At 34.3% G+C, this 25,276-nt stretch overlaps 5 protein-coding genes across 5 annotated transcripts; 3 read left to right on the top strand and 2 right to left on the bottom strand.

The window, feature by feature from the left end:
* Positions 1–1,199: 1,199 nt before the first annotated feature.
* Positions 1,200–7,563, bottom strand: LOC110683557 (protein IQ-DOMAIN 1-like). Its single transcript, XM_021859961.1, has 7 exons — positions 7,268–7,563; positions 5,985–6,099; positions 4,844–5,089; positions 3,870–4,097; positions 3,194–3,307; positions 2,035–2,509; positions 1,200–1,738 (listed from the first exon to the last, which is right to left on the bottom strand). The coding sequence occupies exons 2-7, from the start codon at positions 6,066–6,068 to the stop codon at positions 1,599–1,601; spliced, it is 1,287 nt and encodes a 428-aa protein (XP_021715653.1). The 5' UTR covers positions 6,069–6,099; positions 7,268–7,563; the 3' UTR covers positions 1,200–1,598.
* A 1,823-nt stretch (positions 7,564–9,386) lies between these two features.
* Positions 9,387–12,718, top strand: LOC110683555 (dnaJ protein homolog ANJ1-like). Its single transcript, XM_021859959.1, has 6 exons — positions 9,387–9,536; positions 10,926–11,088; positions 11,225–11,369; positions 11,457–11,733; positions 11,824–12,022; positions 12,165–12,718. Exons 1-6 carry the CDS (start codon positions 9,387–9,389, stop codon positions 12,482–12,484), a joined length of 1,254 nt encoding a protein of 417 aa, XP_021715651.1. The 3' UTR covers positions 12,485–12,718.
* A 58-nt stretch (positions 12,719–12,776) lies between these two features.
* LOC110683556 (probable receptor-like protein kinase At1g49730) lies at positions 12,777–15,207 on the bottom strand. Its single transcript, XM_021859960.1, has 7 exons — positions 14,942–15,207; positions 14,436–14,691; positions 14,042–14,094; positions 13,902–13,969; positions 13,581–13,670; positions 13,466–13,496; positions 12,777–13,368 (listed from the first exon to the last, which is right to left on the bottom strand). The coding sequence occupies exons 1-7, from the start codon at positions 15,030–15,032 to the stop codon at positions 13,079–13,081; spliced, it is 879 nt and encodes a 292-aa protein (XP_021715652.1). The 5' UTR covers positions 15,033–15,207; the 3' UTR covers positions 12,777–13,078.
* Positions 15,208–16,289: 1,082 nt separating this feature from the next.
* On the top strand, positions 16,290–17,252 carry LOC110683295. Its single transcript, XM_021859645.1, has one exon. It carries the CDS (start codon positions 16,699–16,701, stop codon positions 17,140–17,142), a length of 444 nt encoding a protein of 147 aa, XP_021715337.1. The 5' UTR covers positions 16,290–16,698; the 3' UTR covers positions 17,143–17,252.
* A 4,235-nt stretch (positions 17,253–21,487) lies between these two features.
* Positions 21,488–24,785, top strand: LOC110683554 (putative phosphatidylglycerol/phosphatidylinositol transfer protein DDB_G0282179). The gene is made up of 4 exons (XM_021859958.1): positions 21,488–21,775; positions 21,996–22,097; positions 24,095–24,255; positions 24,412–24,785. Exons 1-4 carry the CDS (start codon positions 21,688–21,690, stop codon positions 24,511–24,513), a joined length of 453 nt encoding a protein of 150 aa, XP_021715650.1. The 5' UTR covers positions 21,488–21,687; the 3' UTR covers positions 24,514–24,785.
* The last annotated feature ends 491 nt before the right edge of the window (positions 24,786–25,276 follow it).

The following is a 25,276-nucleotide window of genomic DNA, read 5'->3' as shown; positions in this document are numbered from 1 at the left end:
ATTATAATTTTATTAAAAAAATTATTAGATTATAATTCTTAAAAATTAATAAATTATTTTTTCTATCATAATATTTTTTAGGCAAAGGAAATAGTTCAAAGCGTAAAACATACATTTATAATATATACTAATCGGTTAGAATAATATACTTCACAATCTAGCAAATCGTATAATGATTAAAAATTTATTTTATAATTCAATAAACAACCCGGACATCACACGAGGCACAAAACTAGTTTATAGAAGTAAAAGTATTAAAGTAGTGCTCGTCCATCTCCCACAATTTACAAAGTCGAGCGTCATGATACATGGCAAGCTTCTCCTCTCCATTTATAACAAGTTTGGCAAGGACTATATTTTTATATGCACTATGTTTCGGAAAAAATTTCCTTGGCTCATATGTCAACATAACATATTCATTACGTAGAGGATGTATAACACCGTTTACGAAAATTCCATGCTCCATAATTTTTGATATGTAATGTGGGAGGGATTCTTGAACAATCTTCCAAAGTTCCAATTACTGGAATTGAGTGCGTATATTTCTGCCCAAATACCCATGTTGCGATCATGGGGAAGAATCTTGGTTCTAACAACCTTATAATCTAAACGCAACACATCATACCCAAACCCTACACTAGATCGTTCATTGACATTAAAGTTATTGAAAGGGATACTTAATGATTTACCAAGAAAGGGGTTCCAAATAACTAGGGTTAAATCTTCTCGACAAAGGACATCCGTGACAATAACCTATAGGATAATAACTTCCATCGACAAGGACATCAGTTAACTTCTTGTATGTGGTTGGGTTCTCCTCCAGTCGAGTCCTTAAGGAGAAAAAAAGTCTGTTTGTTGTAAAAAGTGCAACGAGAGTAGATATGATAGCCGGTGCCAATAGTATGGTTTAATTCAAAAAATGTTGGGTTCGTGATGATGGAATGGCATGTATGGATTTGGAGGTACACATAAGTTGTATGAGAGATTTCAACGGCAATCTTTTGAGGATGTTATATTGAACATCCTTTGGTAAATCTTGAAATTGTTTGTCGGGGACCATTATTTTATGATGAGAAAAAGATGGACTACGAATTGAAGGTTTAAGGTTGGTTTAGAAGAGAGGAAGTGAGGAACATTTTACAGGTGTTTATGAAAGAACAGTTTAGGCATCATACCCTCATTACAAAATTGCTGGAAAATATTGATGAAGTTGCAAAACTGCATAAAACTCAACACCACTGGGTAAATTTACACAAGGGCAGATTCAAAGACTAATTTTGCCCAAATTACACACTTTAAATTATACAACAATTTTACAACTAGAACTACAATACACCAGAAAAAAAATGAGAAAATATTGCACAATACAACACCTTGAAAAAAAAAAAAAACTTGCATGTCCTCGCCATGTTTATTTCAATATATTAGGGCATGAGCTTATATTCTCTGTAACGCTTACCCAAAGCCTCAAGGATTTCCACTAGTAGTAAGATAAGATCATCCTCTCTTATCATGCTTCATGCTACCACTATATTTACAACTAATGGGAGAACTGATAACTTACAAGATGGCCTTCGTATAACATAAGTGCAGTTGGGTTAAACATCGATGGCCTGTTGGGCAGATTTTACAGCAACTCCATCCGACTTTGGTTTATCCTTGATTGGCTGTCGTGTACCAGGATTCTTTTTACCAGAAATTTTAGCTACTGCCTTGGCTGTTTGTGCTCCTTGATTTCCTGGTCAAGTATTTTAGTATCACACATGCGTCAATGTTTAACTAAAGAAACCAATGTGTAAACTCCATCTATAAATGATATTATGTGCATATACGTTTGATTACCAATCATATGTAACCCGCTTAAATCAAGTGGTTGAGAAAGGATCATATGTTATATTTAGTACTCGATTTTTTCCCTTTTTGACAGCACTATAGAGCCCTAGTTCCCAATTAGGAAAAGATCAGAATGACTAGGTACACATCGGTATATGAAGGAGATTAAGAGATGCATGGTTTAAGTAAGCATCAACGTACCATTATTAGGCAAAGATAAACGTTTTTTGGGCTTTGCATCCTGTACTATCATTCTTTCTTTTGGGTTACTGCGGGACCGTGAGCCAGCAGCAGGTCTTGAGTTGGCTTCTTCAATGGGGACTTCACGAACTTGTTTGGACTTAAGCTTAGCTGACACTGAATTGGACACGTCTTGGGTGTTTGCAGACTTGCTAGTCGAAGATTCATCAGAGTTCGATGTGGCGGATTTTTTTCCAGGGAGATTTGCTGACAGGGGCTTCTTCCCAGAAGATTTTGGCTGTATTTTAGTCTCACTGGTACCTTCAGCATCTTCATTACCTAGTATCTTCACACCATCCTTCAGATTGATGTCAAGGAATCTGTTTTCCCATGGACGGACTGCCATCCATCGCTCCAACCAATTCCAACCCCAGCTGTTCTTGTCTGGTTCAAAGCCAGAAGCAGCAGCAGCTAGCTGTCTTGATCCTGCTTGCCACTATATCAGATCCAAACCCAAAGGTTAATCACCTAAATAAGATACTGAAAATGAAGCACCAAGCCACATGATTAGTAACTTTTACACAAAAACAAATAACAAATTTTATTGTTTTTCTATGCTGAGGGTAAATTTTCTGTCAGCTATAATAACACCAGCAGAACAGTGTTTCTGCACCTAACTCCATCCCACACCACATCCTATACCCCTTCTCAGATTTTTAAATCAACTTCTATATCTATCTAAAATAACTGAATTGACCTTTTTCCTTGAATTTTTGTTATCTTTTGAATCACAATATAATTAACTGGAAAAGGTTGGTATTAAAGGGTAATTTATTACTATGAAATAAGCAGCACATTAGATTTTCAAATTATGAGATAGGGTAATTAATTACTGTGAAATAAACAGCACATTAGATTTTCAAATTATGAGATACAAGTTCATGTGTTCAATGTTCACACCCTCTGCCTAATAATCTTGGTATCATTAAAATAAACATTGGTGACATGGCTGCAGGACCAAATTGGAACTATCATACTTCATGTTGTCTACTCTCGTTCATAACAAGATGAGCATTTTCACAAGCTAATTAAAGACGGCGGCATTTTCATATTATTCTACAACCAAGCCAATAAGGAAAAATCATTAAGAAAATCAGTTACATTATCAATGGAGTTATACCTGATGAGCTAGGGCATATGCCATTGCTCTCTCACGCTTAGCAGCAGCCTCCTGCCTCTTAAGCAACTTAGACTGTATTTGTTCTACAGAACCAACACTGTCACACCATCCTTCCTGAATACATAAACATTCAGTAAGATATATATAGTCATGCTTCAGCCCGATCTGACGGCGAACATCCTATTATTTCAAAACACTTCATGCTTTACCAAAGACCAAGCACTGATTTTAAAACACCATAGTATGCATTGGCAAATAGAATCTACTAGCAATATTCCAAACAGGGAATGAATATCTAAAATTTTGTAATGAATTTGTGAGCCATTGCGTTCTTCAATTCTTATGCAGCAATAATTGTAGGGTGGTGATAAAACTAGCCGTGTATGAGGATAGGCAAGTGAGACGAGACATTCTAAACATGAGAAATCGCAATGCACTATATGACTTGCCAACTAAGCAGGACTCAATAAACAGAGATTTCCCACTTTGCCTTTTATTTTAATGTTGGAAATAGTTAGTTACCCACATATATCATGCTTGAAAATCTTGTACTATTAAAGCATGAAATAAATCCAAGGTAATGATGGTACCCCGGAGAAGAATTAAGTTTTCAGATCACAGTACAATCAAAGCAACCAAAGAGAAAATAGTCATTGACGATAGAGCAAGTAATCACCTCTATTTCTCGAACACGTGCTTCCTGTAGAAGTTGTTGATGAGCTTTCTGCTGTTCGGTTTGACTTTCTAAAGCCAAACGCACACGCCTTGCTCGTACCCGAGCTTGAACTCTCACTAAAGCTTGCATACAGCGTAGAGTTATAGCAGCTTGCTTTCTCACAGCATGCCCTCTAACAAGTGCTTGCAGCCTTACCAATCCTTTTAATGCTCTCAGAGCTCTCTTAGCCTGATATAGAACACAAGAATCACAGTTAACCATGGATACTTTGTTGAGGCATTAAAACACTGCTACACCAGGAAGCTGAAATAGGTAGGCACTAAAGATTCTCTTTTACAACGACAATTACCCGTGTTCAAGAAATAATTGTACGACCACAGAACACATCTAGATGCATACATCTTCAGGAACATCTTTCTAAAGCAAAACTTACTTCGACACACTAGATCCTACTACTTGTCATATTTAAGTTTCTAAACAAGGGTCTTTGAGCCTTGAACAATCAATTCCAACAAAGAGGGGAAAAGTTATTCTCATTCTTATTTCCCTTAAGCCTTCAGTTCCTATACGCATACAGCCAGGCTTATTAATGCAATTTCAGATACCAAAATGCTCACCTATATGTGTATCAAACAATTTTAACTAAATTGCCAGCAACCTAGGGCTATTACAAGATCAGCAGTAGAGCATATCCGCCAATATGGAAGCGTGCATCAAACAGTCATAGTTTTCAAAAGTTTGATCTCGAGATGATGCAAGGATCATAAGAGAACTAATATTCAGATATATGCAAGGCGTTTCAGATGGTGCCAAAATGAGCAGGTATCCAGATGCAGCATACCAAGACAATGCCCACCACACTGTATCATTTTAAGGGATCCTCACTCTCTTTGTATTAGAAAGAGATCAATTTGAATTCTGGTAAATCAGAATGAAAACATATGAATCATCAAGCATGCATAACAATATTGTACCAGAAATCCACGAAAAGCAGTTTGTATGTATGTGGCCGCCCATTCCTCTCTGGTTCTCTGCTGTTCTTCAACTTCACAAGGAATTTGGACAGAAGTAGAGGGGGAGGTAGCAGTATCAGAAACCGGCCTGAGATTTGCATTCCCAGATAGGTCATTATTTTGTCCTTGTTCTTCTTGATGTGTTTGATTATCTATCTCAATAGAATGATTTCTACGATGTCGATATTTACCAACAGCTCTTGCTCTCTGCAATATCAGTGTAGCATTAGACAATAATGGTAATAAGAGAAGTGAAACTCCAAAGCTTGTGAAAATAAAATGATGAAATTTGCTTCCATAAACAGCATCTGAATCAGACCTTCATGTGGGCATGTGACTAACAGCAAGTATATAAATCATAACTTACACACCATTTTTACAATATTACCAAATTTAGAGTAAGTGAACTGAAAGTGAGTATCAATTACAAAAAATGCAACCAAAAAACCATGATGTTCCTTGCTTTTAGAGTCAAATTAATTTCGATGTCATAAATAGACATGCCACAATTGCACAGCAAATTAGGACTAGCTATATGATCTGCAATCTAATAGATACAGTGGATTACAGAAATCAAAATAAAAGATGAAGAGAAATAATTAGCAGCTAAGCAACTACAAAATCAGCTATCAGATCTTTGTTGTCAAAGGTAGAGGATGCCTTTCTTTTACAGTTTTACACACTCTCGTTCCTATATTCTGCACATCTGAGTTTTTATGGTACAAACACATTATTAAAGCCTGAATAACACAAATGAAAGGATTTCTGAGCTCTTCCAAACTATCTAAACTTTAGACTCCTCCAACCTTTTTCATATATATCTTACTTATTTTGAAACAAGCAAGGAGAAGAGATAATTGGCACAATGACACTTAACACTTAACAGGACAAAGATCTTATCTACTCTATCTTTTTTCCTGACTTCCCAAGGCTAGGAAAGATAGTTAATACTCGTATTTTCAGTTTTCAACAATTATGTTTGAAGGCATTTAGATATATGCAGGGTAAAGGCATTTAGATTTAAATACATGCAGGTTTTTCCCAACCATATAGAGAGGCTAAGGCCAGAAATGAGAACAAGAGCTGAAGAAAATAAACCCACATTTTCATCTTTCTCTGAGGATGGAGACTTTTCTGATTTCTTCAATCCAACCAGCGCCTTGATCCATTTCCCAGGTACACCCATGTCACAAGCTGACAACTTAGCCTTGCTTCACCTGCAAAAGAAAACTACAAACGTTAATAAGTTTCTCAGCACATAATACATATGCACAGTTGTGCTTGGAAAGAATTGTATTTCACGTTCTCACAATCCCATCCATCCCCCCCCCCTAAGGCACATTGAGGTTGGACATCTTCTAATTCTTTCCCCACCTCCAACTCCCACGGGCCCTGCGCCCTTGCCCAGCAACAATAATCAATTGTATCATATGCTAGACAGCTTCCGAAGTCCATCAAAGATATTCTATACATGCATCAAGTGATCAATTAAAAAAGCCCACAATATACATTAGAATTCAGCCCTAAAAATGGAAACAAAGATCAGTATCCAATTGGTGGTTAAATTCACCTACAAATAATCTAGAAAGACTGATCATGGACCTCCAGATATTTATGTTGGTGTATGCTTGAGCAACCACTACAATGCCTAGCACTATACCAGTATGTCGAATGATTCACATCTTTCCTAATTCAAATGCTAATCAAAATAGGCAATTCTTACTTACAAGTGATAATTGTAGCAACAGTTGGTATTCCAAATACTCTAACAGAAAATAAATTAGAAGATACACCCCCATTCAGAACAACAATCAGTGATACATTGCTATTAATCAATTAACATGAGAGGCGACACGAAAGGAGACCGCTTTAGTGTAACAACATCACATAGTAATGGCAAGAAGCAGCCCCATCCTAGTGCCGCAAAAATGCAACTCTTGTAGACGTCAATTGAATAGAAACCAGTGAACAATCATGCAAAATTCAAATTAAGCTTCTAATCAACATCAAAAACCCTAAAATGAACACAGATAACCATCACAAATTCATTACAGAATGTTCAAATTAAGCAAATTTGAAATACCCACTTATTAAAACCCCCTAAATCTACTTCTCCTTAAGTTGGACATCTCCACAAATCCCCATTTTCAATCCTAATCAAGTAATTTCCAAATTTACCCAAAATTTACAAAACTAATCAAGCAGGGAGTAATCAGTAAGTAAACCCAATTCAACAAGATAACTCAAAACCCCAATACATCAATCAATTTTATGATTTAACACATAGATCGACAGATCCCGCGAGTAGAATAAAACCCCAAAAAGCTAAGTAATTCACCAATGAAATCAAAATTCAGAAAAATAAAATTAGTAATTAAAACTCACCAGAAATTGAAGTTGGAGCTGAAGAAGTAAAAAAAAGGAGTGGACTTCACAAAGAATGTGAAGAGGGTATAATTGAAACAAAACAACAGAGTACGGAAATTCTATTTGAAACCCATCACTCTAATCATTCAATCTTCCTTGTTATTCTATCTATAACCTGGGATTTTAAAGGAGGTATCTTCTGACAATTCCATTAAAATACCCAGAAAGCCAAAAAAAACAGGAGAGAGAATGATACTCTACTCTAAAGTGTGAAGGCTAAAATGCGCCTGGAAATGCGACGTCGTTTGGTGGTGGGGGGTGGTGGGTTCGGTTAAAGAAGATGACAAGTCGTTTTCTAAAGCAAGCAACCAATGAGTCAATCACGGGTTTCTATGTAACACGAAACCCACTCAGCCACTCTATAGTTTATACTCTCGCGGTAATAAAATCCGAAGAAACTTGTCGGATTCGTTTCAATATACCAGTATAAGGCGTATAGAATATAGAGTAATATAATCGAGGATGAGTATTATTTTTTTTTTTAAAAAAGGAGGAAGAGTAACTTTTAGGTGTATCAAAATATAAGCTATGGAATACTATGTTAAATAATTTAAGAAGTGATTTACTCCATAAGAACCAACAAAATTGAAATAAAACAATCTTTAAGAAATCAAAAAGAGTCTATTTTACAAGTCTCCCACATAGATTAAAATACTACGGAGTAAATAATACCGGTAGAGCCGTAGAGTTTTAGAGGTAGAGCAGTCAAGAAGAAGTTTCACCCATCACCACCGTGTCAAGGAATGATAGTACAGGTGGAAATTACTTACCTTGCTAAACAAAAACAAAGAATTTACCAAATAAGCACATACTACAATTTAGCTAACATCACACATTTATACTTGTTTGCTCGTACCAAGTACTCTTTCATGAAATGGAGTACATAACAATCACATGTTACGGATGGAGTCATGGAGGTGATAACACTAGAAAAAAAATCTAGCTAACATTTATCATTTACGTTTGCTCATACCGTGTACTCTATATTCAGTTGTATGGGATGATATCTATGTGACTATGACGATATCATAACATATGAACTCGGGTCAGATCAACCTCAAGATACCGATTGGACAAAAAGGCTTACATATATATATCGATGTATGTTGTGCTCGCTTACTACTGACTACGTGGCTGAAAGCTACCAACACATGACAACAAGCCAGATGCATGGCATGCAGCCACATGGCAGTTAGTTTCCCTATAAATAGCCATTTGTTTCTCCATTTGTTATTCCTGGATTCACCTCGGAGTTACCTAACTTGCATTAATTGTGTAGGTACCTAGCCGGATGATAGAGTTTTCGTGGAGTTATCGTAGACATCAAGACATCGGGAACATTTGTATATTATTTCAAGAATAATTTAGGATATTGGGAATCTAAGCAATTGTATTATATTATTGAAAAGTTGCAATGTGGTTACTATGTATTATGCACAATTGAGTAAATTTTATTATGAGGATCATGGATTGGAGGGATGGTTAGTCCCTTCATTTTCCCTTGGAGCAGGGATTAATCCTCACCTATTCCAAAAAAACTGGAGTATAGAATTATGACTAGGCAACAATCATTTTTGTAAGGCAATTTCATCACATTTGCATTTGAGTGATTTGACAAATTTGAGGTGGAATCAACTCGGAAAGAAAGAAAAAAAATCGAGATTAAAAATAAACGAAGGTGAGTTGGCAAAGGGAAAGAAAAACCAAGGAAGCAAGGTATTTATTTATTTTTTAAACATTTCCAAATTTAAGGGGAGACCTAGACTTCTACAGAACCATCTAGAATTACAAATAAAGTAATGAAAATAAATTTAGAAATTCTAGACCCTTCCTTTATTTTTTCTTTCCAAAATTACCAATACATCGCAACATCAACGGCTTTAAAACTTTACTTTACTCTTAACCCTTCAATCTTCACCGTCCATAAAAAATTTAAATAAAAAAAAAAACCCAAAAATCTTGAGCCAGAAAACCCCTTATATAAGTAAATTTCCAAAATAACAAAGAATTCTCAAGAAAAATTGCGTACTTGTTTGTGCTTCAACTCTGAAAGTTCAACTTTTAGGAGAGAGAAAAGATGTTTGGAAGAGCTCCAAAGAAGAGTGATAACACCAGGTATTATGAGATCTTGGGTGTACCAAAAGATGCATCTCCTGAAGATTTGAAGAGGGCTTACAAAAAAGCCGCCATAAAAAACCATCCTGATAAGGGTGGTGATCCCGAGAAGGTTTGTGCAATTTTTTAAAGTTTTGGATGTTTAATTGGTGAAATTTTGTGATTTTGAATTGTGGGTTTTGGTTTAATTTTAGTGGGTGCTACTTGATTTTATGAAATTTTGGAAATTTGATCTTTGTTTTCGAATTGTGAAACTTGAATTATGAACTATGATTATATAGAGATGCATTATGTTAGGATTGATTAGATTAGATGTTGTGATTGTTTTGATTATGATTAGTATGAAAGGAATTTAATGGTTGATATGCAGTTGTGTATGAGATTGAAATAATTGTGTATTGTTGTTATGGATGAAGTAATTAGACTTTATATAGGATTTAATTGATGAACAATTGAACCTAGCTGGTGATTTGGAGTGTGTTAATGTTGCCTTTAAGCAATGAACTTTGATCTTTATGGAGAGAAATGGTGTAATGGAGGTCGATCAATTACGTCGAAAGCCGATTTTGAGCTGGAATAACTGTTTGACAACAGGGTTTTAGATGGAAGCTAATAGGAATGAAGTTTGATTTTATGTTATGAAGTACTCTTGCTTCATGATATTCAAGTAGTCAACTGCTAACTAGAAATTAGAATTTTTGGGAATTAGTTATAAATTTCTCAATCCCTCGTAATTAAGGATATAACTTTTGATTCTGGATTGGTAGGAGTATTTTGGAATGTTTTAGACGTTGCAGGCTTAGGAATATGTTATTAAAAGCCCGGGTTTATGATCCGGCTGTAGTATGATCTTTAATTGGATTAGATGTTATGATTTTTTTGAATTGTGGTCGAATTTATTTTATTGTTGTTGTTGTTGTTGGGGATGATTTGGATGAAGGAATTAATTGTAGCTGTTCACTTTTATATGAGATTAACATAATTGTATCTAGTGGTGTATTGTTGTTATGGATGAAGTAATTGGAATACATGTAGGATTTAATTGATGAACATAGCTGGTGATTTGGAGTTGGTTATAGAATGTCGTGTCTAAGCAATGAATTTTGGTCTTTGTGGAGAGGAAAGGGGTAATGGAAGTTCATGAATAGCGTTATAGCGTTGAAAACAGATTTTGATATGGAATAATTGTTTGACAAACCAGGGTTTTAGAGGGAAGCTATAGGAAATTTGTTTTCAAGTATATCATGGAGTACTCTTGCTTTATACTAGAAATTAAAATTTTCGGGAATTAATTGTAACATCCTCAATCCCTCGTGATTAAGGATATAACTTTTGATTCTAGATTGGTAGGAGTATTTTGGAATGTTTTAGACATTGCAGGCTTAGGAATATGTTATTGAAAGCTGGGGTTTATGACCTGGCTGTAGTGATGGGTTCTTTACAGTGTTGAATTGCCAAATTTATTTAGGGAAACTAAAGTCATGGTTTTTGTACAATGTAGTTTAAAGAGCTAGCTCATGCATATGAGGTCCTCAGTGATCCTGAAAAGCGTGAGATTTATGACCAATATGGTGAGGATGCCCTTAAGGAAGGAATGGGTGGAGGTGGCGGCATGCACGATCCATTCGACATCTTCCAGTCCTTCTTTGGAGGAAGTCCATTTGGTAAGGAGTCTATAGCAATCACTTAAATGGTATGATTTTAAGTCATGCCTCAGGCCTGTTTTCCTTTTTTTGGGTTGCTAATCCTATACAGTATAATGTAGCAATTATTGATCATTTCATTCATATTGATGGTTAGGTGGTGGTGGTAGTAGCAGAGGAAGAAGGCAAAGGCGGGGAGAGGATGTAGTTCATCCTCTGAAGGTATCACTTGAAGATCTCTTTACTGGTACTACAAAAAAGCTCTCCCTCTCTCGCAATGTAGTATGTTCGAAGTGTACTGGGTAAGTATATGTATGATATGTTTTCAGAGCTTCGTCTCCAATTTGTGGATCCATTCCTAACTTGATTGTTATTTATACATGTAACAGCAAAGGATCAAAATCTGGAGCTTCCATGAAGTGTTCCGGATGTCAAGGTACCGGTATGAAGGTGTCTATCAGACATTTGGGTCCCTCAATGATCCAGCAGATGCAGCACCCTTGTAATGAATGCAAAGGAACTGGAGAGACAATTAATGATAAAGATCGGTGCCCTCAGTGCAAAGGTGAGAAGGTTGTGCAGGAGAAGAAGGTCTTAGAGGTTGTTGTGGAGAAGGGCATGCAACATGGACAGAAAATTACTTTCCCTGGAGAGGCTGATGAAGCTGTATGTAACAACTTCTCTTTGCTGTTGGTTTGATATTGTTTATATAAATTGTTGGCTGATAGCTTACGCCTTTCCTCTATTTATCTGCAGCCTGATACTGTCACCGGAGATATCGTCTTTGTCCTGCAGCAGAAAGAGCATCCTAAGTTCAAGAGAAAGGGTGAAGATCTCTTTTATGAGCATACTCTGAGCCTGACTGAAGCTCTTTGTGGCTTTAGATTTGTGCTGACCCACCTTGATGGAAGGCAACTTCTTATCAAATCAAATCCGGGAGAAGTTATTAAGCCTGGTTAGTATTTTGTTGGATACGTTCAAGTTTATTAGATCCGAGCATTTTTAATTTAGTAGAATGACATCGTTTCAATTTTGATCATCCCAAATCACTACTCTGTTCTAAATGTGCATTTTGTTTTGTTGGTATCTCTGAGCAGATCAATTCAAGGCAATTGATGATGAGGGTATGCCAATCTACCAGAGGCCATTCATGAAGGGCAAGATGTACATCCATTTCACAGTGGAGTTCCCTGATTCTTTGAACCCTGATCAGGTTAAAGCATTGGAAGCGATCCTTCCTCCTAAGCCATCAATGGCACTCACAGACATGGAGTTGGATGAATGTGAAGAGACAACATTGCACAATGTCAACATTGAAGAAGAAATGAAAAGGAAGCAAGCCCAGGCACATCAGGAGGCATATGATGAAGATGATGAACCTGCTGGGGCTCAGAGGGTTCAGTGTGCTCAACAGTGATTTTATTGATATAATGGCTACCGTTGTATGACTTTAAAATGTCTTTGAGTTTAGTGTTTGCGCTTGGAAAACTTATGTCCTTGCCTTATTGCTATCTATAGTTCTCCTATTTGTGGAAATTTTGGGTTTATCACTGGGTGTATTGTAGTTACTTCATAGTAGTTATAGAATATGTACCAGTAACAATCAGTTAGTAAACTATAAAGAAATTAAAGCTAATCTTTCAGTTTTAAAGTTTTCGACTATCTGATGATATAGCCTAAGCTGCTTCTAGAAAATGCTTGTGGCCTGGAGTTAAAAAAACTCTTCACTTAAACATAAGCAACATAAATATGTAACATATCTAACAGTACATGAGGCACTAACCTGTCACTTAAATTCACAATCAATGAGCTACAAACAATACAATCAATGAGCTACAAACAATGTGATATCTATCATACATCCATTCGACCATACCTTATACGGAGTATCTTGTTACACAAACACATCCGTCAACAACAATCACTACCTCAACACTTGCAGAATCGGAAACAGCATTTTCAGCATATACATATATTAACACAACTACAAAAGTTTCAGACTTACAGTACTCTAGTTACTAGCATTACCAAACCTCTTTTGAAGGTACCAAAATATATGTGAAATAGTGAAGGCTTGTGTATTCTCAACTTTTATACACAATCTTGCAACGCTTAAAAGGTCCCTTAGATCTTTGTAATTATAACTGTTTCCAAGGTCTGGATCAATTATGTTATGCATGGATAAGTTTGAGCGCAATTCACGAATCCACTGTATCACATCAGCACTCTCCTTAGGTGAAGATTCACCAGTAATTAGCTCAAGTAGTAATGCACCATATTGAGGAATTACATCTGCCCTTTCTGCAGTAGAACCGAACAAGTCAAAGACTCGGGTTAAAGTTGGTAAATTATTATCAAGTTACATTCTACATTGTTTTCAGATGCAGCAGATGCTCACCTTCTGAGCAAAGACAACCAATATTCGAGAGCTGTGTCAAAGAAACAACTGATATTTCAGAAAGCCTAATGTAATGAGTATTGGGAGCAGAACCGATAATTTTAAGTGTTCTCACCTTCGGAACCAACTTCTCATCCAAGATAATATTGCTTGAACTGATAGAGATGTGTTTTACTGGTGGCTCGCAGAAGAATTGCAGATACTCCTGCAAAATGCAGTGATACATGAGAATACCCCCTTGGTTACAATAAAACAATCACAATAGTCACAAATTCACAATCATTATCAATTTAACATGATCTTAGTGCCTCGACTAATTAAGGTTCTCGTCTATGCAAGGTAGGGGAATTGGATATGACTCATATGAGCAACTATGCAAAAAGAGCTGAAGAAGTTTAATTTGTGTACTGAAAATATAACGCTGAGATCTACCCACCAGCGCAGCAGCAACACCGATGGCTATCTGTACTCTAGTCTTCCAGCTCAGAGGAGTCTTCAGGGGATCTGTTACGATAAAGTATCAGAAATCTTCCACAGATAAATGCTTTCAAAATGCATAGGTTCAACAGATATTACCATTCAGGTGATCCTTCAAACTTCCCTTTGCAGTGCACTCGAAAACTAGAAAACTGAAATGACAGATTTTGAAAAATAACACAGAAATTACATCAGTCTCCTAGTCTCCTACCACCATACTTCACTACATGCGCGAATATTCAACACTTTTCTATTTTTATTACAGATTAGTAATGATAATCAACAATCGTTCTGCAGTGTATTGTATCGACGAATTGAAATTATAAAATGCTTCAAATATGCTACATTATACTATAAAACATGCTTACAAAAACATACTGAAATATGCAACATTATATTATTCATGGTTACAAAAACATACTTCAGGGTGTAGAGTACTACTACTAATCTTGTATTATAAAATGACGAAAATGAACATGAGTTGGGATCAGACCTTTTACGACCAACAGAATATGCTCTAAGTGCTACAACATGTCGATGATGTAACCGGCCTAGAAGATGCAATTCCTTGTCGAAAACCTCATTTCTTTGATCAACACTTCTTACTTCTTTCACAACAGAAACTGAGCCATCTCGAAATTTAGCTTCGTATGTTATGCTTTGAGAGTCACATGTAATAATTCTTCGGAACCCATCTGTTGCACGATCTAGCTCCTTGTATGATACGCGCTTTAATAAACTTACTTGACCTGTGACAAGAATAGTTCATCAGAAAAATAGATTGATCGAACACATATATTGATATATATACAAGCTAAGCTTAAAACTTTATGTAAATCAACTTCGATGTGTAGCAACTAAAGTGTGTAATTAACTAATTCTAGTGTATTACTAAGCCGCAGCTCATGTAGTTTACACCGTAATGTGACAACTAAATCCGTGTTTTATAAATGTGAACGAGTAAGAATTAAAAATTTGCACAAAATGTTTAAAACATACGAGGAGGATTGTTGTGAATGAAAGAAAGAAATTTGCAAAAATTGCTGCTGCTTCTTGTTCTAGAACTGCAAGAAGCTCGAATTTTCGGCATTTTAATTGGCAGGGGAGCTCAGGTGTAGCAATGTACAGTTGTTCTTGTTTCATTTCTAGCAATCTTTTGTGTCTTTCACTTTATCTTTTTTCAAAGTCAGGCTTAAGGAAATTATAGCTTTAACTTTTTGCATTTAAATGCAATGATTTTGATTCAACGTGACAAAAGAGAATACCCCTTGTCTGTAGCCCTGTAGGTTAGAGAAAAAGGCGGATGTTTTGAGCTTTCGATCCTTTGGATTGGTATAGATCCCCTTCGATATTTGACATTTGTTACCCATGAGTTGATAAGATTAAATCACGTCTACATTATTTATTTGTACGTATTTTCTTTTAACACTTTAAAAAAATTAAAAATATCTTATATTGGCTTTTCGTGCTTGAACCTAACAATGCACAGACCTTTTCACCTAAAAAGGCAATTCAAAGCCAATCTTAATTTTATCATCGTGTATGTATGTCAATGTTTAGCTAGAGCAATTGAGCATGCTAAGAATGTGTACGCTAACTAGGTACCTTGCTATGTGGTGCGTTAATAAAAGGTAATTAGGTATAGCAATCTTTAAAAAGTTGGTTGATAATCATGGTTTAACCTGCAGAAGCATGTTATGCATTATAATGCTCCCAGCTGGAGAATTGATTGCGTGAGTTATTGAGTGCATATATGGCTGCCAAGACACCACCTCTTTTCCATCTTTAATCCATTTGTTTTATGTTGAGTACGGAGCATTACATGTCTACGTAACTGTCAATTTAATAGTAGTACTCTGTAATTTTTTCATCTTAAAATTAAACAGTATTTTGAGTGGTTCACATATGATTGAATTTTTTGGAAGAATTTTGGTTGAAATGCCAATAATTTTATTTTTTTGGCAACTTTTTGCTAAATTTATCATGCTATGGAGTACAATTTACTACAAGACACAAATTTCGAACCAAATTTTGCAAACTAATGTGATACTCCCTTTTCAAAATTATTCTTACCTTTCATATAATCAAGGGTTTTTAAGGATATGATTCTGATAAGTTTAATTGGCGATCATAAATGATGATAAATTGATTATCGTTACATTGAGCTATTATGTATATACTTTGTATACGTAACGAAATTCTCATCTCTGTAAAATAGAAAATAAAAATAAAATAAATAAAATTGTTTGGGATGCAGTGCATTAACATTGATTAATACAAGTATTTTCTTACAAGACTATATTTAAATTCATTATGGATCGATCATTATCAGAATTAATAATTGTACAGCCAAATAAATTTAATAGGCATTAATATATGCAGGGAGTATTTAAGAAAAAAAAAAAAAAGTTGGATCCCTTTTTACAAATGTAAATATTTATATTAATCCCTAGAATTGGGTCTAGGTGCATGACACAAACAAGAGTAAAACACAGTGATTACACATGATGACAAATCATTATTTCACAAGCTACTTTATCAAGAAAATACTAGTTACTACAATCATAATAACTTCTCAATAATAATTTCCTTGTATTTTTCAATTTCATGTCTTCACTTACAATCTAAGCCTTACTTCAATTCCCATTTATTTATAATTAAAAAAAAAGCATACTTATTATATATCATGACATACATACCCTAACATCAAAGATATATAGAGAGAAAGCAAAAAAACAGGAAAAGAAAAATTAAGAATGAGCTCAGTTTGTATCTCAAGTTGCATAGATGATGCAAGGGTGTCTACAACAAGAGTAAGAGCCACTTATGTAAACCTCTACAAGTGGCCGGAATCGGATGCCGAGTTTGTAAGATCGGTGAGCTCTCGAGGTCCCGGCCACCCGAGGCCAAAGGTGGTAGAGAGCATATCATGTAGGCAGATATATCTAAGGAGTTACACCTTCACAAGAAAAGAGAGCGTGAACGAAAAGACGAAAAAGTGTATAGGGAGAGTGAAAGAAAGGGTAGTGAATGGTGGTAAGAAGAGAGCATCATCACAACAACAACAAGAAAAGAAGGAGAAATCTGTAAGAAATGTTAAGGAAGTGTCATGTTCTGCTATTAAATCTATTTTTAGAAAGTTGTTGTTTTGTTCTGCTAGTGTAGATGTTGTGGATGCCAATGATTCACTTGTAAGATGAACTTATTTGTTAGCTTCTTTTAATTTAATTTATCTAGTATGTATTTTATGTAGCTCTAATAATATACTTGTATTAAATGTTTTATTTATATCTTTTGTGGTTTTTTTTTTTTTTTTTTTTTTTTTTTTTTTGTAGATGTATATAACTATATGTATAATTATTTTGGATCGTTTATGATTGTGATGCAATCTAGCTCTGGGATATGATTTTTGTATTGAAGGTTTTGCATTACGAATATACTGTATTAGAACAATATATGTACGATTATTCTTGATTGTCTATGAATATGATGAAAATCAAGCTCAGAAATGTTTGTATTCATGGTTATACATTGCGATTTGCGAACGAAATGGAACAACATTATACACAAGTATTGAGCATCGTTCATTTGTTCTTTAATGTGTCTAGCAATTAGTGACTTTATTGTTCAAAACTTAACTTTTCATCAACTAACATGATATATGTATGCTAAGGTAAATTTCATGAGCGTTTTTAAAATTACTAGTTAATTATATATATATATATATATATATATATATATATATATATATATATATATATATATATATATATATATATAGGGGAGGGATCATGTGAGAACCCACCCCTTAGGTGAGAACCCTCTTAAAATAAGAACCAATCTTACACTATCAATAAGGAAAAAAAAAGTAAAAAACATGTACTAATGACTGAAATGCGTGTTCCCAAGAAAATGCATGGAAAAGTGATAATTAATCTCAGCCATCCATAATCTCAAAATTGATGGTGTAACATTGGTTCTTATTTTAAGAGGGTTCTCACCTAAGGGGTGGGTTCTCACATGATCCCTCCCCTATAGAAATGGGATCATGTGAGAACCCATGGCTTAGGTGAGAACCATTTTAAAATGAGAACTCATCTAACACCATTCATTTTTATTAGATGAATGGTTCAGATTTATTGTTTCATTAGTGGGAATTCACGTGGGCCACCTTCATTAATTGTAATGATTGTTTGTATTTTTTTTTTTTTAATTTTTGTGCATTGGGACACAAAATCTGCCAAAAGCTGTCATTATTACATGCTTTTTATTATTTATTGTATTGAAACACGTTACGTTAAAATGTAGTTGAAGTGTACGTCGTTAATGATGTTTCGTAAAATATATCAAGTGTTTCAATTTATAATATTAATGTTTCATATATATTATTGCTTGTTTCATACAGTTGGGCTCTATATGAACTAGGTGTACTGTGATTTCTTATACCTTATCTGATGTTTCAAGAAATATACCTTATGTTTCATTTTATAGTGCTTATGTTCCATAAAATATATGTGTTGTTTCATATACTAATGATATTGTTTTATACACAAAAATCATTGATGTTTCATATAATATTTTATTCGAATATTATTTATATTGTTCCAGAAATTTGAACTATTGTCTCATAAATATTATACATTGTTCCATACCATATGTGTGAAATGTATCAATGACTGAAATGCATGTTCCCAAGAAAATTAAAAAGCATATACCAATGACTGAAATGCGTGTTCCCAAGAAAATGCATGGGAAATTGATAATTAATCTCAGCCATCCATTAAGTGTAGTTGGTGTACGTTAATGATGTTTCGTAAAATATATCAAGTGTTTCAATTTATAATATTAATGTTTCATATATATTATTGCTTGTTTCATATAGTTGGGCTCTATATGAACTAGGTTTACTGTGATTTCTTATACCTTATTGATGTTTCAAAAAACATACCTTATGTTTCATTTTATACTACTAATGTTCCATAAAATATATGTATTATTTCATATACTAATGATATTGTTTTATGGGACAATAGTTCATATTTCTGGAACAATATAAATAATATCCGAATGAAATATTATATTATGTATAAAACAATATCATTAGTATATGAAACAATACATATATTTTATGGAACATAAGTAGTATAAAATGAAACATAAGGTATGTTTTTTTTAAACATCAATAAGGTATAAGAAATCACAGTAAACCTAGTTCATATATAGCCCAACTATATGAAACAAGCAATAATATATATGAAACATTAATATTATAAATTGAAACACTTAATATATTTTATGAAACATCATTAACGTACACTTCAACTACATTTTAACTTAACGTTGACAACACAATTCAATGTAACATTACATTTTTTAATTGAAACAGCGACAAGTCTTTTTGAAACAATAATATCTTTTGAAACATCTCAAAATTATTCCTTTAATACAATAAAATAAGTAATTAATACTGTTCCAATTGGATGATATGCCCGTTATTGTCAATACAATTTATATTGTTCCAGAAATATGAATTATTGTCCCATAAATATTATATATTGTTCCATATATAAGAACTAGTGTTCCAATTACATGATATGCCCCTAGTTTTCGAATTTTAAATATGTCGTTCCAGAATTTTCAACTATTGTACCACATACAGATTTGCTCTTTTTTTGCACTACTTCGAAAATTCTACCAAAAAAATATCAAACGAACTCCAAAAATTCAGAAATTTTGTATGCTTATTCTACACAAAAAAAAATAAGCAGATTCAAAAAAAGAATCGCTTCAAAAGGGTTTTTTATGAGAGAGAAATCTTCATTTGAAATCCGTCTTTCCAGATTTGCTCTTTTTTTGCACTACTTCGAAAATTCTACCCAAAAAAATATCAAACGAACTCCAAAAATTATGAAATTTTGTATGCTTATTCTACACAAAAAAATAATCAAATTAAAAAAAAATCGCTTCAAAAGCTTTCTTTATGAGAGAGAAATTTTCATTTGAAATCTGCCTTCATTTCTCTCTCTTCAATGGCTAAATTAAAATGAAACCAGATTTTTTCATTTTCTTTCTTGGTTTTATAGTACATAAATCGGTGTTTCAATGCAGAAAATAAGGAAAAAAAAGTAAAAAACATGTACTAATGACTGAAATGCGTGTTCCCAAGAAAATGCATGGGAAAGTGATAATTAATCTCAGCCATCCATAATCTCAAAATTGATGGTGTAAGATTGGTTCTTATTTTAAGAGGGTTCTCACCTAAGGGGTGGGTTCTCACATGATCCCTCCCCTATATATATATATATATATATATATATATATATATATATATATATATATATATATATAATCACTATATTAAATATTTAAAACATGATAATGGCAATAATTTTATTTTAGTATAATGTGGTATTTTGTATGTATGTAATTACCCATAGAGTAAGTATATAGAAATAGAACTAAAGTACTACATTAGTTTCGATTATCAAACAGGATTTTTGAGGGTTTTGCTATGGTAAAAAAAAATGAGGGTAGAGGAATGAAGATGTGTATTGATGGCTTATATATGTATGAGCTTGACTTCCATAGTAATATTAGTAATGTTTTCGATACTGGCATGCCTAGCTATACAGAGGGAACAAATTGGAAATTAAAAAAATCTAAAAATTGTGGCATAGAATAATTCTAGCTAGGAGTATAAAAATCATTATTACTCAACTACTAACACACATCCCATTTTTATTGTATTTTTATAATAAGAAAATACAAACTAGATCCGTCTTCATGATAATACCAGCCTAACTCATCCTTTTATAATAAATAAAGGAGAACAAATTATTATACGAACGGAGTATTAGCTAAACCAATAAAACATTAAATGGTAATTATAGTCGTAATTAACTATTTACTTCTTAACATGATTGCTTAGCTTGTTCTTGAAACTTGACATGATCTTTCTCCACATCATAATTTATGTTGATTATAGTTAAATGGATATTTCATTGCCGCTTGCTAAAATTGATGATGCCAAGATTATCATTTTCAATTGTGTTTAATTTCAAGGAGGAGAGATCATTTGATGCCTTCTTGTAATGTCAATTCTTCATCAACCAACGTGCCCGAGTTGGATCCAAGAATTATGTAGCTTACAAATTTAGGGATACAAGGTTTATCCCTATGAATACAAATGGCCAATTGTCTTGCCTTCTTGTACTAATGTTACAAGGGTTATATTTTACAAAATGCTATAGGGATTAATTTGTTATTTACTTACTCCGTATTTTACAAGCGGCCACATGGAGTGGTCAACACACATAATTAATAATTTACTTAATATAGAGTAATCATTTGATGAATATTTTCTCGAGGAAGCCTAGGTTAATTTATGTGATAAACAAAAAATCATTTATCCCATATCATTTTGGTGAATAAATCAACAATTTCATCCTATCATCCATCCTATGAACATATTTTTAAGATAAAAATTCTTCATTTATTTACAAAAAATGCCAATAAACAAAATCCTTTTTTTTTCTCCATGATATAAACTTGGAGTTTCCCTTATCAAATTCTTTTCTTGAGGCATACAATTAAACTACACGTCATAATTGAGAGAGAAATTGAAACAAAATAGTAGAGTAACCTTGATAAGCAAATAAATTAATCCAAGCAGGTATAATCCATCGATTTTCCACCATTAATATTCAGAGACGGAACTCCCAAGATTGCTGCTAAAGCTTTTTCTCATGGCGATTTGCAAACTCCAAATCATCATCTTTCTCTGCCTTTGTTTGTCTGCTCCTTCTATTTTAGCCAAGTCCGTTAAAAAATGCGGTGATCTACTTCCTCCTTTGATCTACCATACTTAATTTTCCTTTATTTTTGGGTTCATACTTCATCTTAATAAACCCTATAAACTTGGGTGTTTTTTTTTCTTTTGAAATTTTGGAATTTGATCTCTAATTATGGGTTTATGCTATAATCTTTATAAAAACTTTTCTGGGTATTTGTTAATTTGATTTATAAGAATGAATTAAGCTTTAATTTGATGCAGATAAGAAAGCTAACTATGCTGTGGAAGTCAAAGGAGTTGAATTTAACCCTGATCCAGTTGTGCCTGGCAAGGAAGCCGTCTTCAGTATTTCTGCCTCTTCTGGTAATCCTCTCCCTTCTTTTTTTTTTTTTTTTTTTTTTTAATTTTTTTATTTTGTGAAATTAATTTGTATGCAAGAATCATACTTTAGTTTGATACAGAAACAGATTAAACATTGTGCTGTTATATTGTATGTTTTAGTTAGAACTTAGAAGTTTTTTGAGATGATATAGAGAAATTGAGTTTACTATTGCATATAGCACTTGATGAAAGGGAGTGGAGGGAGAGGATTAGAGGACCATGGTTGACAATTATAGGAGATAAAATCTCGGTTCACGGAGCCGACCCTATCATTGGGATTAAGGCTTTGATATTGTTTTTGTTAGTGTGGAAGCCTGAAGGAAGTATAATGGAATGATAGTGATTAGTTCAGAAGGAGTGGATGTTTGGTTGATTGTTAGAGAATTATCAATCTAGTTGGTTAAATTGATGTTTTTGGAGTGATTGCATTGCTCAAGTAACTTTTAGGACATTAAAGTCACCAATGCCATGTTGTGAGCCTGTTATGGTGACATGATAGTTGTGCACTCCATATTATTGGTTTACTTGTAGTCAACCCAGAAGCCGGAACTTGGCTGCCATGACAGTTTAGTTGATAATTTATGAAAATCCTATCTTTTAAAGGGATGATGGATGGTACATTTACCAATTGCCCACAAGTTTTTAGTTTAACTCTGCATTTTCATGGGATCTCTAGTGAAGTCAACCTTTGGCTCGGAAATCCAACAATGAGATCTTCTTTTCTCTGATGCAGTTAGTACTTAGTACTGGCTGGCTTGTGTTGTTGTGTAAATAGGCCAATCTCCTTGATATTGACAACAAGTTATACTTATATCTCTACTAGATTAAATCAGATCAAGTTTTTTCAAGCAACTCAACAATTTGGTGTAATGTCGTCAATTCGTCATTGTGACTTTGATAAGGAAAGCATGATATCTATAAGGGGGGAAACACTAATTCTAAGGGATTAGAATTTATCCATTGTCTCGCGTTGAAATTGGAAATGGGTCCAACCCTGATTCAGATGTAGTATTTTTTTGTTGTTAGAGCAATTTCAACTCAGAGGCCATTCTGTAAAGGGGAACAACACAGGGAAGAGCATTGGAGATCCTGATTGCCTTTGTCCATGTTTGTTTTACCGAATTTTCATTCCCTTTCTTGGGTATTATTAAAAGGAAAAAAGAAAGAAAACTAGTGCCGGTGAAGGATCTCCTTAGGCTTCTACCTCCTTTCCTTCCACTACCCAACTGATGCCCACCACCACTGTTATTGCACTGCCATGAATGCCATCGCAGCCTCCTTTAATTTGCTGAGTGCTAAACGCAACATAGGCCACTCACCTGACTTCTATAAGTCCACAACAACTCCCATCTCCGGCTATTCTGATCATTTTATTAGTAATGGCCTAAGAGTGATGGGTATATATCATTTTACATAAAACCACCCATGGCCATGTCTTAATCAAGTGAAAATGTTCAGAGATGCTAAAGTATCGACCACCACCCAGGCACCCAGAGAGAGATCATAATCATGCAGGAACCTACGTGCAGCATAAAACTGATAAAAGATTGAATTTGTGTCATTGATGAAAAGTTATGATCAATAGCAATTCCAATGTGACCACTAAGTATTTGTCATCTTAAAAAGCCAGACAGTGGTCATAGAAAGAGAAAGTGTAGTCAAAACTAAAAAGGGGTTGAAGACGGTGGACAGGGATGGCTGTGAGCCTGTGGAAGCTGAGGGTAGTACTTGTGATGAATTACGAGTTGAAGTTAATAGGCAGTGGTTATGGAAACTAGGAGGCACTTGTTAGGGTGGGCTCGAAGGTGGAGGAGCCATCATTCCTTTCTGGGGTAGTCCTTTATTTTTATTTTATGTTTTAAGGGGTGGGGAGAAGAGGGGGGAGATGCAATTATGATTGTAATGCAACAAGTCTTGTGTGGTTTACAGTCATAATGTGATCATTTACTGCTTTAACCTGAAGTTTATGACTCATGCAGCGGGAGTTATCTCTGAAGGGGAGGTGATGATCGACGTTTCATACTTTGGGTTACATGTGCACAGTGAGACTATTGATCTGTGCCAAGAAACATCCTGTCCTATACCAGCAGGCGACTTTGTACTCTCTCACAAACAAACTTTGCCAATATTCACTCCCCCAGTAAGTCATAGTTCTTGTAAATGTTAATTAATCGTCTAATCTTTTGTTTGACCTGTCTAACTCAACAACTCCTATATTGTAAGTTCACAATACATGGCTGATGTATTCTCATAGCTTGGCTTTGGCATTTGTCTAACAATCTTTTGGAACTGTTAGGGCTCATATACTCTCAAGTTGAGGATTAGGGACAGCAGCGATCAATTGCTTACTTGCGGTAGCTTTGGTTTCAAAATCGGCTTTGGAGGATCTGCTTTTTGATAGCTGATCGCTTTCTGCAAAATTACACTTAGTGAATTCCTAGCTTTTCTGATGAATTTCTGATGGTACGATGTATGAGTTTTGACTCTCATATATGGTTTGTTTTAATAAATAATGGTACTAGCAACAAACTTCTGTGAAAATCATGACTATTGTGTGCTAGCTGTTTATTATTGTCGATAAAGTTCATTTTATGAAAGTATCAAGCTGCTGTCAATCTAAAGCTTGTCCAACTTAGACATGGTATCTACGGATTATCTTGATAATTTATCAAGAAAAACACATTATTCAATGGTTGGAAAATTTCCACTCATAAACCTTTCATTCAAGTTTAAAAATATATGTTCTTGTCATTGTTTCGTGATTTGTTTTCGCCTGCTGAGCAAATGGTAAGTGTAAGGGTAATAATATCCCTTGACCATGATCCTTACTACTCTTTCTCCAAGGGTAGTTTGAGCTAACATTAGTCCTAAAATGTTGTACTACGTACAATATGTTGACTTCTAATGTTGAAATTTTTTTTCCAATTAATGTACTACGAAACCAGTTTCAAGCTGCTTTTGGGAGACAAATGGTGATATTAAAAACATATACTTGTATTAGTTGTATATATAGTCATATAGATCTTTCTGTTGGGTTTCAAATTGCTTTTGGGAGACATAAAGGGTGATTTGTTGTTAAAGACACATACTTGTATACATAGACCCTTCTGTTGAATGAGAATTCGTGAAAACCAAGTTTGTGCAAATCTATTTGTTACCAA

The sequence above is a fragment of the Chenopodium quinoa genome, unplaced genomic scaffold (assembly GCF_001683475.1).
Source record: "Chenopodium quinoa cultivar QQ74 unplaced genomic scaffold, ASM168347v1, whole genome shotgun sequence".
NCBI classification, from domain to species: Eukaryota; Viridiplantae; Streptophyta; class Magnoliopsida; order Caryophyllales; family Amaranthaceae; genus Chenopodium; species Chenopodium quinoa.
This window is presented reverse-complemented; position numbering and strand designations above follow the sequence as displayed.

Excerpts from the sequence above, each read along its gene's own strand:
- LOC110683555 (XM_021859959.1), top strand. The coding sequence starts at position 9,387 with ATGTTTGGAAGAGCTCCAAAGAAGAGTGATAACACCAGGTATTATGAG. Across the intron at positions 11,089-11,224 it reads CTTTGGAGGAAGTCCATTTG|GTGGTGGTGGTAGTAGCAGA; the intron begins GTAAGGAGTCTA and ends ATTGATGGTTAG. Across the intron at positions 11,370-11,456 it reads GTATGTTCGAAGTGTACTGG|CAAAGGATCAAAATCTGGAG; the intron begins GTAAGTATATGT and ends TACATGTAACAG.
- LOC110683295 (XM_021859645.1), top strand. The coding sequence starts at position 16,699 with ATGAGCTCAGTTTGTATCTCAAGTTGCATAGATGATGCAAGGGTGTCT.
- LOC110683554 (XM_021859958.1), top strand. The coding sequence starts at position 21,688 with ATGGCGATTTGCAAACTCCAAATCATCATCTTTCTCTGCCTTTGTTTG. Across the intron at positions 21,776-21,995 it reads CAAGTCCGTTAAAAAATGCG|ATAAGAAAGCTAACTATGCT; the intron begins GTGATCTACTTC and ends AATTTGATGCAG. Across the intron at positions 24,256-24,411 it reads TGCCAATATTCACTCCCCCA|GGCTCATATACTCTCAAGTT; the intron begins GTAAGTCATAGT and ends TGGAACTGTTAG.
- LOC110683557 (XM_021859961.1), bottom strand. The coding sequence starts at position 6,068 with ATGGGTGTACCTGGGAAATGGATCAAGGCGCTGGTTGGATTGAAGAAA. Across the intron at positions 4,098-4,843 it reads CTGCTTTTCGTGGATTTCTG|GCTAAGAGAGCTCTGAGAGC; the intron begins GTACAATATTGT and ends GTTCTATATCAG. Across the intron at positions 3,308-3,869 it reads CACGTGTTCGAGAAATAGAG|GAAGGATGGTGTGACAGTGT; the intron begins GTGATTACTTGC and ends TTATGTATTCAG.
- LOC110683556 (XM_021859960.1), bottom strand. The coding sequence starts at position 15,032 with ATGCCGAAAATTCGAGCTTCTTGCAGTTCTAGAACAAGAAGCAGCAGC. Across the intron at positions 14,095-14,435 it reads TATTCTGTTGGTCGTAAAAG|TTTTCTAGTTTTCGAGTGCA; the intron begins GTCTGATCCCAA and ends CTGTCATTTCAG. Across the intron at positions 13,369-13,465 it reads TGGTTGTCTTTGCTCAGAAG|AAAGGGCAGATGTAATTCCT; the intron begins GTGAGCATCTGC and ends GTTCTACTGCAG.